General features: G+C 47.5%; 1 protein-coding gene across 1 annotated transcript in view; it reads left to right on the top strand.

The window, feature by feature from the left end:
• LOC114604854 (uncharacterized) overlaps positions 1-11,001 on the top strand; it is a 38,374-nt gene extending 27,373 nt beyond the window's left edge. The window contains exons 9-11 of the mRNA XM_077935630.1: positions 400-679; positions 3,251-3,424; positions 9,336-11,001. Coding sequence (XP_077791756.1) covers positions 400-679; positions 3,251-3,424; positions 9,336-10,103 — 1,222 coding nt within the window. The 3' untranslated portion in view covers positions 10,104-11,001. The remainder of the gene's footprint in view (positions 1-399; positions 680-3,250; positions 3,425-9,335) is intronic.
• Positions 11,002-18,032: the final 7,031 nt, after the last annotated feature.

The following is an 18,032-nucleotide window of genomic DNA, read 5'->3' as shown; positions in this document are numbered from 1 at the left end:
TTTTGCCCAAGTGCAATACTTTACATTTCTCCCTGTTAAAGTTCATCTTGTTTGTTTTGGTCCATACTGCAGGGCTTTTCTGACCTCATGAAGAGGACAGTGAGTGTTGAGAGCAGAGGGAGGGAGATAGGTGGAGATTTCACACAGGCGCCAAGGAAAAGCATGAAGGGGGTCATTGCACCCATGGGTGCCACTCTGGCAACCCCAGTGCTAGCTTACGCTCCCCTTCTTGGGGAAGGGGCAGAACTCAGTGGTAGAGCATGGGCACTGCCATCAAATGGTCCCAGGTTCAACTCTGGTCAGCTGTGGTCAGAGCTGCTGTCCATCACAGCAGACAATACTGGGGTAAATGGGCAAAGTGTTGCATAAGACGCTTCCTGTTTTCTTTCTCTGCTCTAGATATCTAGAAAATTGGGAGCTGCTGTTGGGTTCCACCGTGCTCTCCCGGCCTGGCCCTGATGCGGAGGTGCGCTTCCTCAAGAGGGTGGTGGAGCATGAGAGCTACATACCACAGCAGCAAGTCAACGACATCGCCTTGATAGAGCTGGATGACCCGATCCAGTGCAGTGACTACATCCAGCCTGCCTGCCTGCCAGAGAGCTTTGTGGACTTGTCTGCCATGGCCCATTGCTACATCGCTGGCTGGGGTTACACGCAGGAGAAATGTGAGAGAGATGCAGCAATGCCCTGATGCTCCTTTAGGCCTGGGAAAGGATGGGAAGCAGTGAAACAACCATGCGATTAATCAGAAGGAAGCCCAGTCTCTGCTGGCAGTCTCTCTCCTCACCCCCAAAAAACCCAGCCTCCAAAGCCCTAAAAGCATCAATGCTGCAAAATCTGAAGTTTGCAGCCGAAAAGCTGTACCGTGAGCCAAGGGCATATGATCTCCATACACCTTGGGGCTGCAGCTGGTGGGCTGAGGTCATAACTGAGATGCCTTGAGCTAAGAACGGTTATGTATGCTTTTAAACAGGGGTCAGCAACCTTTTTCAGCCGTGGGCTGGTCCACCGTCCCTCAGACCATGTGGTGGGCCGGACTATATTTTGGGGAAAAATATGAATGAATTCCTGTTCCCCGGAAATAAGTCAGAGATGCATTTTAAATAAAAGCACACATTGTACTCATGTAAAAGCACGCTGATTTCTGGACTGTCCACGGGCCGGATTGAGAAGGCGATTGGGCCAGATCCGGCCCCCGGGCCTTAGGTTGCCTACCCCTGTTTTAAAAGAAGAAGAAAAATGAAGAGAGGAAAGCGAGAAAGGGGTGGCAAAGCCAAGAGAGAAAGAGTGAAGGCGTCAAAGGAGAAAAATAGACACACCGTGTAATATTGAACTTCAAGCGGTAGTCTACAAACTCAGTTTGGCTCTACATCAGTGTAACTGTTGTTGCTTTCCCCAGTGAATCCTGGGAATTGTAGTTCATGAGGATGCTGGGATGCATGTGTTAGAGATCTCTTGACACTCATCCCAGGGTCCCTTGGTGAGATAACTATGAAACCAGTTCAAGTCTGTGGGTTATTGTCCCAATTCAAGTCACGTCCTTTGATATGCAAAGTTGGAACAGGACAAATGGTTTCCAAAAGGACAGAACCATGCACAAAAGTGGGGGCTAGGGATGAAGAGGAAGGAGCGAAGGGTGCACAGATTTATATGGGCTGCAAAGAGTGTACTCAAGTATACTGCACAGTTTAGGCCACTGGTGTCCAAACTTTTTTCAAAGAGGGCCAGATTTGATGAAGTGACCAAAGGGCTAACTAAACTTATTGACCTTTTTTTAGGGTTTGAGTTGTTGAGGTTTTTTTACCACAGGAAATAAACTGCCAGGATTGAACCGGATTAGGCCCCCAAAACAGACTTTGGACATGCCGGGCTTAGGCAAACCTGATGACCTATGAATGTTGTTCAACACCATCTTCCATCAACCCCACCCAGCATCACCCATGGTAGAGGATTATGGGAGTTGGAGTCCAACAACATCTGGTTTGGCACCAGAGTGGCAAGCCCCGGTACAGCCCTTCAAATAATAAGCCCTCAGGAAATGTAGTTAAAATCACTGAATGGAAAATGAAATCATTCAGTGTGTCACTCTGAAGGTATGGCTAAGACACAAACCTCTCATAAACTGTAGCAGTGTTAGAAACAGAGATATGAAAGCTAGAAACTGAGATATGGAAGCTAGGAGCTAAATGACACCTTAAGACTAGGTCATGGGCACAACAACGGAATGTCTAGGCACACTTTTTAATAACAAGAATACAAAGCTGAAAGTGAATGAGCTGCAGCTAAAATATCATGTTTGTTTTTCACATGGTCTACTCTAGTCCTTCCGCTGCCCACCCCCCTAATATTCTTAAGGGGGTCTCTTCTCCTGTCTTCAGAGAGTAGCTGGAAGTGGGGAGGTCCTCCTCTCCTTCCACTCTGCAGTTTTAATCTGAAATTTTAGGTGCAGTACTGTGCCCAGAGCTAATGAAATCCCATTGCAAAATGTGCCTAGAACAATGGGAATTTTTTAAAAAAATAAATTTTATTAGTATTTTCCACACAACAACACAAAAAATATCGGAAAATGATAATACACAACACACAAAAACCAACATTCGAAAACTAAAGAAAGGAACAAAAAAAACAAAAAACCAAAAAAACACACAAATCCATATCTTACAAGTTAATACTATAAAGACTAAAACAACAACAAGATATTGACTTCCACCAATCCCACAGCACCTCCTTTATCTCTCATTGTGTCTTCCTGTTTTCCTGATCATCTCTATCCTAGCATCTAGATATAAATCCCTCTTTCTTATCCTTTCAATTCACAAGGTTATTCCAGACTCAGCCAGATTTCTGTCCTTGAAGCTTGACTTTGGAGGTATTCATTTAGGCACTCCCAGAACAATGGGAATTTTGAACACTGAACTGTAGTCTGTTTTTAGAGATACAATGGCCCAACTGTCGCCTTTGTGCAAGTCGATCTGCACCTATTTCAGAAGTTCTGCCTCTGCACACATTCTGATATTGACTTCTTTTATTGACCCAGTCAAGCACATGGAGTGAGATTCGCCAGGGAATGGGAACCCCCAGCCCTAGTCCCTGGCAAGGAGCTACTGGGTCAAACAGCCTTCTTAGCATAACTCACCACATAGGGAGGCGAAGGATGGCTGGTTCCAAGGATTTTTCCCGGGAATAGAAAATGAGTAGACAACAGAGAAAAAGGCTGGAGCGTTCACTGGACGGGTCCTGTTGCATGTAGAAATTTCGTAACTGTTTTCTCCTTACAGCGAATGCTCCATCCGACATCCTGAAGGAGGCCAAAGTGGAACTTATTTCCCAAGAAAGGTGCAATAGCACTTCCTGGTACTATGGAAGCATCAGAGTCAACAACCTGTGTGCAGGGTTCGAGGCAGGAGGCATTGACACTTGCCAGGTACGTGAATTTGGGCTGCTGCCACTCACCTGCATCTTCCAACTTTCCTGCGTCTTCAGCCAGATACTTCTTCAATTCTCTCATCACCGGCTAGTGCTGAGGAAAAGTTACAAAGCAGGGCTGAGGTGTGCCCCAGCAAGCATCAAGGCCAAGCGTTTAAAAGGGGAGTAGAATCGTTGGAAGTAGAATCTAGCTCACCCCCCCTCCCGCAATGCAGGAATCTCAGCTAAAGCATCCTGGACAGAGGGCCATCCAATCTCTGCTGTAAAACCTCCAAGGAAGGAGAGGCCACCACTGGCAAGGGGATAAAATGAGGGCATCTGCCACCATTGTTTTCTGTGCCATTCAGAAAACGTACATGGTCCCAGTCTCATGAAACCTAGCACCTTCTGCGTGCAAGTCAAAGCGATTTGCAAACGTCCCAGAGAAACAGCACCTTACAAAAGATGGCACCTCACCAAAGCTCGAGTTTTTTGGGGAGGTTTTTTGGATGAAAAAATTCTTTATTGAAATTCATTAATGTCATTACAGATTTAACTTCACACATATACTCTCTCTCTCTCTCTCTCTCTCTCTCTCTCTCTCTCTCTCTCTCTCTCTCTATATATATATATATATATAAATTAGTTTAACTTAGAATGTTAATTTAACCTTCTAATTCCACTTAGATATCAGCTGAGCTAAAATCATATAATGGTACATGAAGTAAAGTAAAACAACAACAAGAAACTAAAGTAAAATAAATATAGATCTCCCATCATTTGCCAATATAGCTGACATTTGTGATTTGGACTGTACTTATAATTATTGTCGTTGTTGTTGTTTAGTCGTTCAGTCGTGTCCACCTCTTCGTGACCCCCTGGATCAGAGCACGCCAGGCACTCCTGTCTTCCACTGCCTCCCGCAGTTTGGTCAAACTCATGCTGGTAACCTCGAAAACACTATCCAACCATCTCATCCTCTGTCGTCCCCTTCTCCTTGTGCCCTCCATCTTTCCCAACATCAGGGTCTTTTCCAGGGAGTCTTCTCTTCTCATGAGGTGGCCAAAGTATTGGAGCCTCAGCTTCAGGATCTGTCCTTCCAGTGAGCACTCAGGGCTGATTTCCTTCAGAATGGAGAGGTTTGATCTTCTTGCAGTCCATGGGACTCTCAAGAGTCTCCTCCAGCACCATAATTCAAAAGCACCAATTCTTCGGCGATCAGCCTTCTTTATGGTCCAGCTCTCACTTCCATACATCACTACTGGGAAAACCATAGCTTTAACTATATGGACCTTTGTCGGCAAGGTGATGTCTCTGCTTTTTAAGATGCTGTCTAGGTTAGCCATCGCCTTTCTCCCAAGGAGCAGGCGCCTTTTAATTTCATGACTGCTGTCACCATCTGCAGTGATCATGGAGCCCAAGAAAGTAAAATATCTCACTGCCTCCATTTCTTCCCCTTCTATTTGCCAGGAGGTGATGGGACCAGTGACCATGATCTTCGTTTTTTTGATGTTGAGCTTCAGACCATATTTTGCGCTCTCCTCTTTCACCCTCATTAAAAGGTTCTTTAATTTCTCCTCACTTTCTGCCATCAAGGTTGTGTCATCTGCATATCTGAGGTTGTTGATATTTCTTCCGGTGATCTTAATTCCGGCTTGGGATTCATCCAGCCCAGCCTTTCGCATGATGAATTCTGCATATAAGTTAAATAAGCAGGGAGACAATATACAGCCTTGCGGTACTCCTTTCCCAAGTTTGAACCAATCAGTTGTTCCATATCCAGTTCTAACTGTAGCTTCTTGTCCCACATAGAGATTTCTCAGGAGACAGATGAGGTGATCAGGCACTCCCATTTCTTTAAGAACTTGCCATAGTTTGCTGTGGTCGACACAGTCAAAGGCTTTTGCATAGTCAATGAAGCAGAAGTAGATGTCTTTCTGGAACTCTCTAGCTTTCTCCATAATCCAGCGCATGTTTGCAATTTGGTCTCTGGTTCCTCTGCCTCTTCTAAATCCAGCTTGCACTTCTGGGAGTTCTCGGTCCACATACTGCTTGAGCCTTCCTTGTAGAATTTTAAGCATAACCTTGCTAGCATGTGAAATGAGTGCAATTGTGCAATTGTGCGGTAGTTGGAGCATTCTTTGGCACTGCCCTTCTTTGGGATTGGGATGTAGACTGATCTTCTCCAATCCTCGCCACTGCTGAGTTTTCCAAATTTGCTGGCATATTGAGTGTAGCACCTTAACAGCATCATCGTTTAAAATTTTAAATAGTTCAGCTGGACTATCATCACTTCCACTGGCCTTGTTATTTGCAGTGCTTTCTAAGGCCCATTTGACTTCACTTTCCAGGATGTCTGGCTCAAGGTCAGCAACCACACTACCTGGGGTGTACGAGGCATCAATTTCTTTCTGGTATAGTTCCTCTGTGTATTCTTGCCACCTCTTCTTGATGTCTTCTGCTTCTGTTAGGTCCTTTCCACTTTTGTCTTTTATTATGGTAATCTTTGTACGAAATGTTCCTTTCATATCTCCAATTTTCTTCATTGGGATGGTTTTCGTTGCTGCCTCCTGTATAATGTTACGAGCCTCCATCCATAGTTCTTCAGGCACTCTGTCCACCATATCAAAATCCTTAAACCTGTTCCTCACTTCCACTGTGTATTCCTTAGGGATTTTATTTAGATTGTATCTTACCGGCCCAGTGGTTTTTCCTACTTTCTTCAGTTTAAGCTTGAATTTTGCTATAAGAAGCTGATGATCTGAGCCACAGTCAGCTCCAGGTCTTGTTTTTGCTTACTGTATAGAGCTTCTCCATCTTTGGCTGCAGAGAATATACTCAATCTGATTTCAATGCTGCCCATCTGGTGATGTCCATGTGTAAAGTCATCTCTTCTGTTGTTGGAAAAAAGTGTTTGTGATGACCATAGTAATAATTTATTATTTATACCCCGCCCATCTGACTGGGCTTCCCCAGCCACTCTGGGTGGCTTCCAAGAAATATTAAAATACTGTGATACATCAAACATTAAAAGCCTCCCTAAACAGGGCTGCCTTCAGATGTCTTCTATAAGTCTGGTAGTTGTTGTTCTCTTTGACATCTGGTGGGAGGGCGTTCCACAGGGAGGGTGCCACTACTGAGAAGGCCCTCTGCCTAGTTCCCTGTAACTTGGCTTCTCGCAGTGAGGGAACCGCCAGAAGGCCCTCGGTGCTGGACCTCAGTGTCCGGGTAGAATGATGGGGGTGGAGACGCTCCTTCAGATATATTGGGCTGAGGCTGTTTAGGGCTTTAAAGGCCAGCACCAACACTTTGAATTGTGCTTGGAAACGTACTGGGAGCCAATGTAGGTCTTTCAAGACCGGTGTTATATGGTCTCAGCGGCCACTCCCAGTCCCCAGTCTAGCTGCCGCATTCTGGATTAGTTGTAGTTTCTGGGTCACCTTCAAAGGTAGCCCCACGTAGAGTGCATTGCAGTAGTCCAAGTGGGAGATAACCAGAGCATGCACCACTCTTGCGAGGCAGCCCGCAGGCAGATAGGGTCTCAGCCTACGTACCAGATGGAGCTGGTAAACAGCTGCCCTGGACACAGATTTGACCTGTGCCTCCATGGACAGCTGTGAATCCAAAATGACTCCCAGGCTGCGCACCTGGTCCTTCAGGGGCACAGTTACCCCATTCACGACCAGGGAATCCTCCACACCTGCCCGCCACCTGTCCCCCAAAAACAGTACTTCTGTCTTGTCAGGATTCAACCTCAATCTGTTAGCCGCCATCCATCCTCCAACTGCCTCCAGACACTCACACAGGACCTTCACCGCCCTCACTGGTTCTGATTTAAAAGAGAGGTAGAGCTGGGTATCATCTGCATACTGATGAACACCCAGCCCAAACCCCCTGATGATCTCTCCCAGCGGCTGCATGTAGATGTTAAAAAGCATGGGGGAGAGGACAGAACCCTGAGGCACCCCACAAGTGAGAGCCCAGGGGTCTGAACACTCATCCCCCACCACCACTTTCTGAACACGGCCCAGGAGGAAGGAGCGGAACCACTGTATGACAGTGCCCCCAGCTCCCAGCCCCTCAAGACCGTCCAGAAGGATGTTATGGTCGATGGTATCAAACGCCGCTGAGAGATCCAGCAGAACTAGGAAACAGCTCTCACCTTTGTCCCTAGCCCGCCGGAGATCATCAACCAGTGCGACCAAGGCAGTTTCAGTCCCATGATGAGGCCTGAATCCCAGCTTGTTCTCTTGGCAGAACTCTATTAGCCTTTGCCCTGCTTCATTTTGAACTCCAAGGCCAAACTTGCCAGTTGTTCCTTTTATCTCTTGAATCCCTACTTTAGCATTCCAATCCCCTATAATGAAAAGAACATCCTTCTTTGGTGTCACTTCTATAAGGTGTTGTAAGTCTTCATAGAATTGGTCAATTTCAGTTTCTTCAGCACCAGTGGTTGGTGCATAAACTTGGATTACTGTGATGTTAAAAGGTCTGCCTTGGATTCGTATAGAGATCATTCTATCATTTTTGAGATTGCATCCCAATACAGCTTTCGCCACTCTTTTGTTGACTATGAGAGCCACTCCATTTCTTTTACGGGATTCTTGCCCACAGTTCTTGAGAGTCCTTTCGGCTTTGGCCCAGCCGCTTCATCAGCTCTGAATCTACTTTTACTTGTCCTCCGCTCTTCCTCAGTAGCATGTTGGACGCCTTCCGACCTGAGGGGCTCATCTTCCAGCGTCATAACTTTTATATGCCTGTTGCCTTTGTCCATGGAGTTTTCTTGGCAGGGATACTGGAGTGGCTTGCCGGTTCCTGCTCCAGGTGGATCACGTTTGGTCAAAACTCTCCACTATGACCTGTCCATCTTGGGTGGCCCTGCACAGCATAGCTCATAGCTTCTCTGAGTTATTCAAGCCCCTTCGCCATGGCAAGGCAGTGATCCATGAAGGTGACTTATAATTATTACCTTACATTTAATATACTTTCTAATACTTTCTTACAACCTAGCACAGAGGGACTTTCCTGGAGGTTTTTAAGCAGAGGTTGGGTAGCCATCTACCATGGATGCTTTAGCTGAGATTCCTGCATCATGAGGCTTGGACTAGATGACCCTTGGGCCCCTTCCAACTCGATAATTTGATGATTTGATGATTCATTGACATTTTTATTATATTAAAACAGGCATAGACAAACTCGGCCCTCCAGATGTTTTGGGACTACAACTCCCATCATCCCTAGCTAACAGGACCAGTAGTCAAGGATGATGGGAATTGTAGTCCCAAAACATCTGGAGGGCCGAGTTTGCCTATGCCTGTATTAAAGCATATTATTATTAAAACTAATATAATGTAATATATAAAAATAATATATTGAGGTAATATTGTTATATAAAAATAATAAGAACAGCATTTTTTTCTATGACTTCTTATTTTGTTATATACTTCCTTTCCTGCTGCATATCTAGGCCCTGAACCACACTTTAATGTGCCATGTCCAAGTGGGTTGTTTTAATTCCTGCTCCTTTCCTCAGGAAACGCTGCTCTTTACCGCTGAATTGAAGAAAACAGCAATCTGCAGAAAAACCCAAATTGCTTTTTGTTCCGATTGAACACGAAAGAATGTGTTTTCCTGGGGAAAGTGGCAGGACAAACAAACGAAAAGCACACAGACCTTGAGCTTGGAAGCACAGACCTGTGTCTAGAAAGGTCAGTGTGGATGAGCCCTGAGTCAGACCACTGGCCATCAGTACTGTCTACACTGACCGGCAGCCATGGCCCTCCAGGTTTCTGGCAGGAGTCCCCCTGTCCACCTGGAGATGCCACTGGGGACTGAACCTGGGACCTTCCTCTGGCAGGGCAGGGGCTCTCTCCACTGAGTGGCTGGCCTTCCCCGTCCTCACACGGCTGTCCTCTCCCTTCCCACTGCAGGGCGACAGCGGCGGGCCCCTCATGTGCCGGGAGGATCGCTCCGAGCGCTACTGGGTGGTGGGGATCACCAGCTGGGGACTGGGCTGCGCCAGAGCCCAGAAGCCCGGCGTCTACACCTCCACGCAGCACTTCTTCGACTGGATCCAGAGCTACACAAGGCCGAACTCACAACCGCCCCCGGCGCCGACCGAGGAGGAAGAGCAGGCGCCTGAAGAAACTGAGCCGCCTCCGCCACTCGAGCCAAATCTGCACATGTCTGAGTCGGACTGGTCAGAGATATTAGCCCCGCCGCAAACGGAAACAGCACCCGAACCAAATCCTCAGCCGCCACCCCAGGAACCCAAACGACCGAGATTGCTTCGGTTTCCACAGCTGCCGCCCGCATCTGAAGCACCACCCCAAAGGGCAGAGCCACAGCCTGTAACAGACACCACAACCACGACCACGACCACCACTACCACCACCACTACCACCACCACTACCACCACTACTACCACTACTACCACCACTACCACCACGACACCCACCACTACCACCACAACACCCACCACTACTACCACAACACCCACCACTACTACCACAACACCCACAACTACTACCACAACACCCACAACTACTACCACAACACCCACAACAACAACAACGACCCCGTATGATTTCAGACCATATATTCCAAAACGCAAAAAGAACAGAGAAATGATCACCAGCGTCAGCTACGGCAGCAGTTGGGGTAGCTGGCCTGGCAAACGGGTGCCATTGCAAGCCTGACGTCGGCATTTGTGACGCATCCCGTCCTTTTATTAACTTTATAAGCGTTCAGTTACGCAAGCAAAGTGTTCCACAATGGAGCGTGTCGGTATATCCAATGTGTTGAACTCGTTGTGCTTAAAAATAAAGACATGCCACGCTTTGCTTGTGTTCGAATGGCGATTGCTCGGAGTCCCAATATTGCAAGCTTTGAAATTTCGGAATTGATGTTGCCTTCGCTGCTGTCAGCGTTGCTGCAGCAAAGTCGACTGCCATTTGCTCCGACTCAGCAGTAAAATGCAGGCTCTCCCAGAGAAAGTAGCAGGGCAGAAAATAAAAGCCACTGGGGCACAGACCTGGAATCCCTAGAAAGTGCAGTATGAAAGGGAGTGTGGATGAGCCCCAAGAGAGGATTACTGGCCTATCTGCTTTTTGTCTGCATCTCCTCCCTCCACTTTTCCAGGCATCCTTTTGACCTCAGGCTTCATGGTCCATCATATTGGCAAAACCTATTGGTGTTTCGCAACTTTCTGACTAGTTGCAGGACCTTAGCCAGACCTAGCAGAGTAAACGCAGAATCCATGGAAGCAATTGGCAACTTGGCTGCAGACAGGATGGACGAAGCAGGAACCAGGAACTTGTAGTTAGGTGTTTATTATATACAGTGGACTATTTACAGGAACAGAACACGAATCTTTAGCTAGTTCTCTCTGACACGACTCCACTTAGTAGGCCATCACTCCCTTGAGAGAGCTTGACCAATCATGGAGCTGTCCCCATGCCTCTGTTATCACCAGGCAGACTTACTCCTTCACATAACCTTTTGGCTGTCTGCCAAACCTTAATTGACTCTGTGTGAGTAGCTGCATGTACACAGTTTCCCAACACATCTTTCCATTTATCTATAGGTATTTATGATATTTCTAGGCCATTATTCCAAAATGACTTGACCACATACAGGTCTTGTCAAATAATATATTTATGAGAGCAGCCACAATTACAGACATATCAGGAGTCCAAGTTCCCAGCTTGGACTCAGTAAGCATAGATAATTAAAAAGGAGGATTTATTGCAAAAACAAACAGCTCCGGATGGCTCTAACAAAGCCTCCAGCATCATTACTCAAGGTGACTCTTCTGAAGACTCCTTCCGGTGTCGACAGAAGACATTGAACTTAGGAACTTTACGTCTCTTGTTTTGCTTCCTATCTAGCTGCCCTCCCATTTGCTGACTCTTCTGACTTAGTGGATCAGCTCCAACCTCTTTTCTGAGAGGCTATCTCTGAGTCTATTCGTGCCTATTTGTGCTTCCTACGAGCTTTGGCTGTGTTCTAGCCTTCTCTCAACTACTGCCTTATCATCCTGCCTGTCAAGGTCAGGAAGAGCCGAAGTCTGCAGCTGCCAGCTCTCCCCTGCCTAACATCTAAGCCTGTCTGTTACTGGCTGCTTTCTGCAGTTGGCTGCAAACCTTTGCTTGGAGCTGGCTCATTCCTGACAAGGCATCCCAAAACTTTTCCTCTCTTTTGTGACAAACTCAGATGCTTCAACTCCTACCAGTTGAAAAACAGGTATACAATTTCTCCTTCATGGAGCAGGATGATTGACACAACACACTGCAATATTTTACAAAATTTAATTTCAAAATAGACAAACCCGTATTGCACAATTTTGGTACCACAAGCCTTTCTCTTTCTCTGTGGCATGTTCTTTTCTGGTAGTATTTAGGAATGTTTGGTTTTAATTACTCTGCTGTTGATTATAAAATCTAGAGGGTAGAACACAGAACAAGGAATTCCATCCACTTTTTCGTCTTGCACAGAACGCGGGTACAACATGATGAACATTTCGGGGTGGGGTGTGGGGTGCTGCAGTCTCTTTTGACCAATAGTTCAGACATGGAAAGAACACACCAGAGTCATGTTTGGCTCAGCTCAGTTTATTTAATTTATGCCCTCCTTTTCTACGTGGGTTTCTAAAGCAGCTTAAAAACGGAGGAAACACAAGATAAAATAAAACCCACATTAAATCAACCAACAATCTGATAGTCTGAGATCTTGCCCACAATTCTGCTTGTCTTGCTGCTTTCGCTGGGGAAAACCCATTGTTTACTGCTGAATCAGAATAAACGCAAATTGGGTTTTCTGTGGAGTGGCGTTTGTTCCGATTCAATAGTGGGTTTTCCCAGGCAAAGAGCAGGGCAAATGAAAACCTCTTGGACCTGGACCTTGAAAACACAGGACAGGCCGAAGTGTGGATGAGGCCTCAGAGAGTTCCATGTTTTTGACAGAAGCACTGCAACAAGATGTTCCTTGGACTTGGCCCTGATGTCTCACCAGAGGCTGTGCCAGAGAAAGGAGTACTCCTGGCAGAAGCAAACTGCCGTGTGACCCCATAACCCGTGCCATGGGCTGGCAGGACAGGGCTAGGATCTCATGTCTTAAGGATGATGATGATAATTAATAATAATAATTTATTATTTATAGCCCACCCATCTGGCTGGGTTTCCCCAGCCACTCTGAGCAGCTCCCAACAGAATATTAAAAACACAATAAAACATCAAACATTAAAAACTTCCCTAAACAGGGCTGCCTTCAGATGTCTTCTAAAAGTTAGGTAGTTTTTTATCTCCTTGACATCTGATGGGAGGGCGTTCCAAGAAGGCCCTCTGCCTGGTTCCCTGTAGCTTTGCTTCTCGCAGTGAGGGAACTGCCAGAAGGCCCTCGGGGCTGGACCTCAGTGTCCAGGCTGAGCGATGGGTGTGGAGATGCTCCTTCAGATTTACTGGACTGAGGCCATTTAGGGCTTTAAAGATAAGCACCAACACTTTGAATTGTGTTCGGAAACGTACTGGGAGCCACTGTACATCTTTCAGGACTGGTGCTATATGGTCCCGGCCGCCACTTCCTGTGATCCTGGATTAGTTGTGATCCTGGATTAGATCCTGCCACATTCTGGATTAGTTGCAGTTTCCAGGTCACCTTCAAAGGTAGCTCCACGTAGAGTGCATAGAGTCCAAGTGGGAGATAACCACAGCATGCACCACTCTGGTGAGACAGTCTGTGGGCAGGGAGGGTCTCAGCCTGCACACCAGATGGAACTGGTAGACAGCTGCCCTGGATGCAGAATTGACCTGTGCCTCCATGGACAGCTGTGAGTCCAAAATGACTCCCAGGCTGTGCACCTGGTCCTTCAGGGGCACAGTTACCCCATTCAGGACCAGGGAATCCCCCACACCCACCCGCCCCCTGTCCCCCCAAAACAGTACTTCTGTCTTGTCAGTATTCAGCCTCAATCTGTTAGCCGCCATCCATCCTCTAACTACCTCCAGGTTTCAAAAGGAGTAGCAGAGACTGGAGACTGGAGCAAATGGGGTGACAATGGGATAAGTGTTGCTACACCTCTTGCCCATCACATGAGCAGACAAAAGGCTATGTGCAAACTTGCTAGGCTTTGCAGATGGTCTAGAGTTGCCCTCATTGGCTTTGGCCACAGGAGACCCATGGAAAACCAATAAAAATGATTTCAAATGCCAGAAACCACCCCTGTTGGATGAGGATTCCCACCCCCTGCCCAACCAATGATTTGAACAGACTCCCAGGCTGTGATGTATGGAAGTACATTCCATACATCCCAGTAGTGATGTATGGAAGTGAGAGCTGGACCATAAGGAAGGCTGATCGCCAAAGAATTGATGCTTTTGAATTCTGGTGCTGGAGGAGACTCTTGAGAGTCCCATGAACTGCAAGAAGTTCAAACGCATCCATTCTTAAGGTAATTAGCCCTGAGTGCTCACTGGAAGGACAGATCATGAAGCTGAGGCTCCAATACTTTGGCCACCTCATGAGAAGAGAAGACTCCCTGGAAAAGACCCTGATGTTGGGAAAGATGGAGGGCACAAGGAGAATGGGACAACAGAGGATGAGATGGTTGGACAGTGTTCTCGAAGAGACCAGCATGAGTTTGACCAAACTGCGGGAAGCAGTGGAAGACAGGAGTGCCTGGCGTGCTCTGGTCCAGGGGGTCATGAAGAGGCGGACACAACTAAACGACTAAACAACAACAACATGTGGCACATACAGAACTGCCTTATAGTTAGTTGGAACAACGGTCCACCTAGTTTAGTATTGTTTGCACCGACTGGCAGCAGCTCTCCACATCTGGAGATGGCAGTGGGGATTGAACCTAGAGTCTTCTGCTCCTGAGCCCCATCCCTTCTTGAGGACAATACTCTTGGGTTACAATGGCTATGGCGCAAGAGGAGAGCCAGGGGTTGTTCTGCTGCGTTGCCCAGCCAACCCTGCCTCAGGCCGGCCCCTCACAGAACTTCCATGGGAGACCCTCATCCATTCCGCTGAAAGAGAACGGCAGGCTCTTCCAGAGTGATGTCATACTTGCCTTGTGCTGATTGGCCGGGGCTCCAGAAGCGCATGGTTTGTGATGTCACATGAGCAAAGGGAACAGGCGGCGGAAGCTGCCATCTGTCGAGACATGTAGGATGAAGTGGCTTCCTCTTCCTCTTTTGGTCCTTTCCGTATTCTTCTCTGAACATGCTCTAGGTGAACTTTGCAGGTAAGTGGCATCAGAATCCAGTGGGAAGGTGGGAGGGAGATGAAAGCCCCAGCCCAGCCCTCCTGCTCAGACAGGCATCCGTTGTGGTGGACACCAACCCCTGCTTTTGGCTTTCGTATCAGGTCACACATATTGCAGTTGCTGCAGATACTTTCTCCCCTGCTTCTGTCCCTGGCTGGTCTTTCCTGGAGCTCCATAAATTTAGGGTTCACCCACACTTCCACTTTCTCCGTGCCTAAAATCTAGGGGTCCAAGCAGTCTTCCTCTTCCCCCAATCCTTTCCCATGGAAAACTCACTCTTTAGTGATAGATTGAAACAAATGGCAACCAGGGTGGAATCTGAATCACTCTTATTGCAGTTATTTGTATTGCACATAGGAACGTAATTGGATGAATAAAACCGACTCTTCTTCGACTAAAAATTGCCCAGTCCAAAAATATGGTTCATAAGCTTTACTAACAGAACTTGTTCCAAAACACACGCAAAAACAAAGTAAGTTACAATAGTTGCATGATATCACAGCCCAAGCACAGGCACAGCACCTTGGAAATATAAAATTACTTCTTCCAGAGAGGAAAATAAAGCCCTGTCTCTCCCACAGCCCCCATTACAGCTGGAGGTTGTGCTTTCCTAGAGAGAATCACCTCCTCACGTCTTTTCTTCCAAGGTGATTGAGAGAAAACAAGGACCCAACTCCCACAAAATGTAGGTTTGCAAGTGAGTACTAATTGAATACACCCCGTGGGACCTAAAGGTTAAACACCTTGTGAAGAGTAGCAGAGATACATTCAAAGTTAATTATCAACCTGTTGGGTTCTCTGCAACTCCTTTGTTTAGCTGCAGTGGAAGTTTCCATGCTCTGCATTTAGCAGCACACATACAGAGTTATTTTCCATTTTAATGGAAATTTAATTAAACAATTTAATTAAACAATTATACTCAACGTCACTCCCCTCCGACTGTGTGCTCAAGAGCACCTTTCCCTAGGAAAAAGCAGTGTGACAAGAGGAAAGCCTCTTAGCCCCATGTTTTCTAAGCGTGGCAGAAGTGGAAGTGTGGATTAGCCCAGAGCAATCGGCAATCGTCTTTTTTGTGAGTTGCTATTTACCCCCATGGGTTTCCCTGGGGGAAAAGAGCAGGGCAAACAGAAGTGCGAATGAGCCCTAAGTAAGACATTTAAAGATAAAGTTAAAGGGACCCCTGACCGTTAGGTCCAGTCGTGGCCGATTCTGGGGTTGCGGCGCTCATCTCGCTTTATTGGCCGAGGGAGCTGGCGTACAGCTTCCGGGTCATATGGCCAGCATGACAAAGCTGCTTCTGGCGAACCAGAGCAGCGCACGGAAACGCCGTTTAACCTTCCCGCCAGAGTGGTACCTATTTATCTACTTGCACTTTGACGTGCTTTCGAACTGCTAGGTTGGCAGGAGCAGGGACCGAGCAACGGGAGCTCACCCCATTGTGGGGATTCGAACCGCTGACCTTCTGATCAGCAGGTCCTAGGCTCTGTGGTTTAACCCACAACGCCACCTGCGTCAGACATTTAGATCATTTTAAATGAAGTGAATCCCTTTTCTGACATCCTTCCTGTTTTTCTGCCAACCCCTGTGCCTTTCAGCTGTGTTCCAACCAAGAACATGCCTGCAATCCTAACCACACTTACTTGGAAGTAAGCCCCATTGAACTCAATGGGACTTACTATTGAGTAGGTGTGATTAGACATGGGCTGCAGGGCACCAGGCAAACACATCTAGGGAGGGAGTTCCATAACTGAATCCTGCTTTCTGGTTTCCCATGGGTGTTTGGCCGGCCACCGTGAGAACATGATGCTGGACTGGAAGGGCCATTGGCCTGATCCTGTAGGCTCATCTTATGTTGCCACGTTCTTACAACTTGGGTGAGTTAGGGGCTTCCCCTGCATGTGAAGACAGATTCCAGCAGATGGAGCAGAAGAAACCAAGAGTGGGTCCAACGGTCAAGAAAGCAGTTTCTGCACATGCTGGAGAGGGAAGTGAGGGGCAGGTGGTGGTGGTGGTGATGATGATGATGATAATTTATTATTTATACCCCACCCATCTGGCTGGATTTCCCCAGCCACTCAGGGTGGCTTCCAACAGCACACTAAAATACAATAACCTATTAAACATTAAAAGCTTCCCCAAACAGGGCTGCCTTCAGATGTCTTCTAAAAGTTAGGTAGTTTTTGTTCACTTTGACATCTGGTGGGAGGGCGTTCCACAGGGCAGGTGCCACTACCAAGAAGGCCTTCTGCCTGGTTCCCTGGAACTTGGCTTCTTGCGGTGAAGGAACCGCCAGAAGGCCCTCAGCACTGGACCTCAGTGTCCAGCCTGGACGATGGGGGTGGAAACTCTCCTTCAGGTATACTGGGCTGAGGCCATTTAGGGCTTTAAAGGTCAGCACCAACACTTTGAATTGTGCTCAGAAACATACTGCTCATCCACCTGGGAAGGGAACCCATAGAGAAGAAGAAAAACTCTGGTCCTAAACCAAAAGGCTCAGGAGTAAACCCTATACAAATCTGGAGTGGAATCCCTAAGGTGGTTGGGTGGCATCTTGTATGCCTCCTTCCAGCAACTCCTGCAGCCCAACAGGTGCCAAACCTCTTGCTCTGCTCTCCTTTGGACCACATTGTTATGCCTATTGATGTGGTTGCTCGAGAGCGAACAGGCAAGTCCCCACTGGTCTTTTCAAAGGCTTTATTATTGGTACAAAAACATTTACAGTGCAGAAAGCCTCAATTCCATGTCTGGCTCAGTCACTAGCAGAATCTGAGAGTGGGCGGTCCTTAAACTTTCCCCAGCAGAGTAGTCTCTTGACCCCCATCCAACACCTCCCCTCTCTGCGTGAAAACCTACTGCGCAGGGAGGGCTTGGGTAAAGGGGGACCTCCCTCCTCCCCGCTTTGCTCAGGCAAGGTGTCCTGGCTCCGCCTTGCATCTTCCGAGCCCTGCATCTCCTCTCCACTAGAGGCATGGCTTCCTTCCTCTGCCGATTAAGTGCTGCTTCCCACAATCTTTGGGGGCTCTCTGTAATCCATCCACCTTTTCCCCTCTTGCCCCTGAGCCAATGGCAGTTCTCTGACACACATCAACGAGGCCGAGAGGGGCACATTGCCCAGGCTTGATCCCGGAGAGGTCACTTCAGTCCTGCTAACGCAGGTACACCCCATTGTCTCTTGAGAAAGACCGATGTCAACAACAACTCGGGTGCCATCACAGAGAAGTCCTTTCCCCACAAAGTTGCCTGCCTCACATCCCAAGGTGGGGTTGCTTGGGAAAGGGCCTCTGGCGAAGGCTTGGCTTGGACAGGTTCCTGTGGCAGAAAGTGGACCTTTCGGGTCTCGTGTGCCTCTCACCTGTCACAC

The sequence above is a fragment of the Podarcis muralis genome, chromosome 10, assembly GCF_964188315.1.
Source record: "Podarcis muralis chromosome 10, rPodMur119.hap1.1, whole genome shotgun sequence".
NCBI classification, from domain to species: Eukaryota; Metazoa; Chordata; class Lepidosauria; order Squamata; family Lacertidae; genus Podarcis; species Podarcis muralis.
The sequence above is the reverse complement of the archived record's forward strand: the minus strand, read 5'-3'. Positions and strand labels throughout refer to the sequence as shown.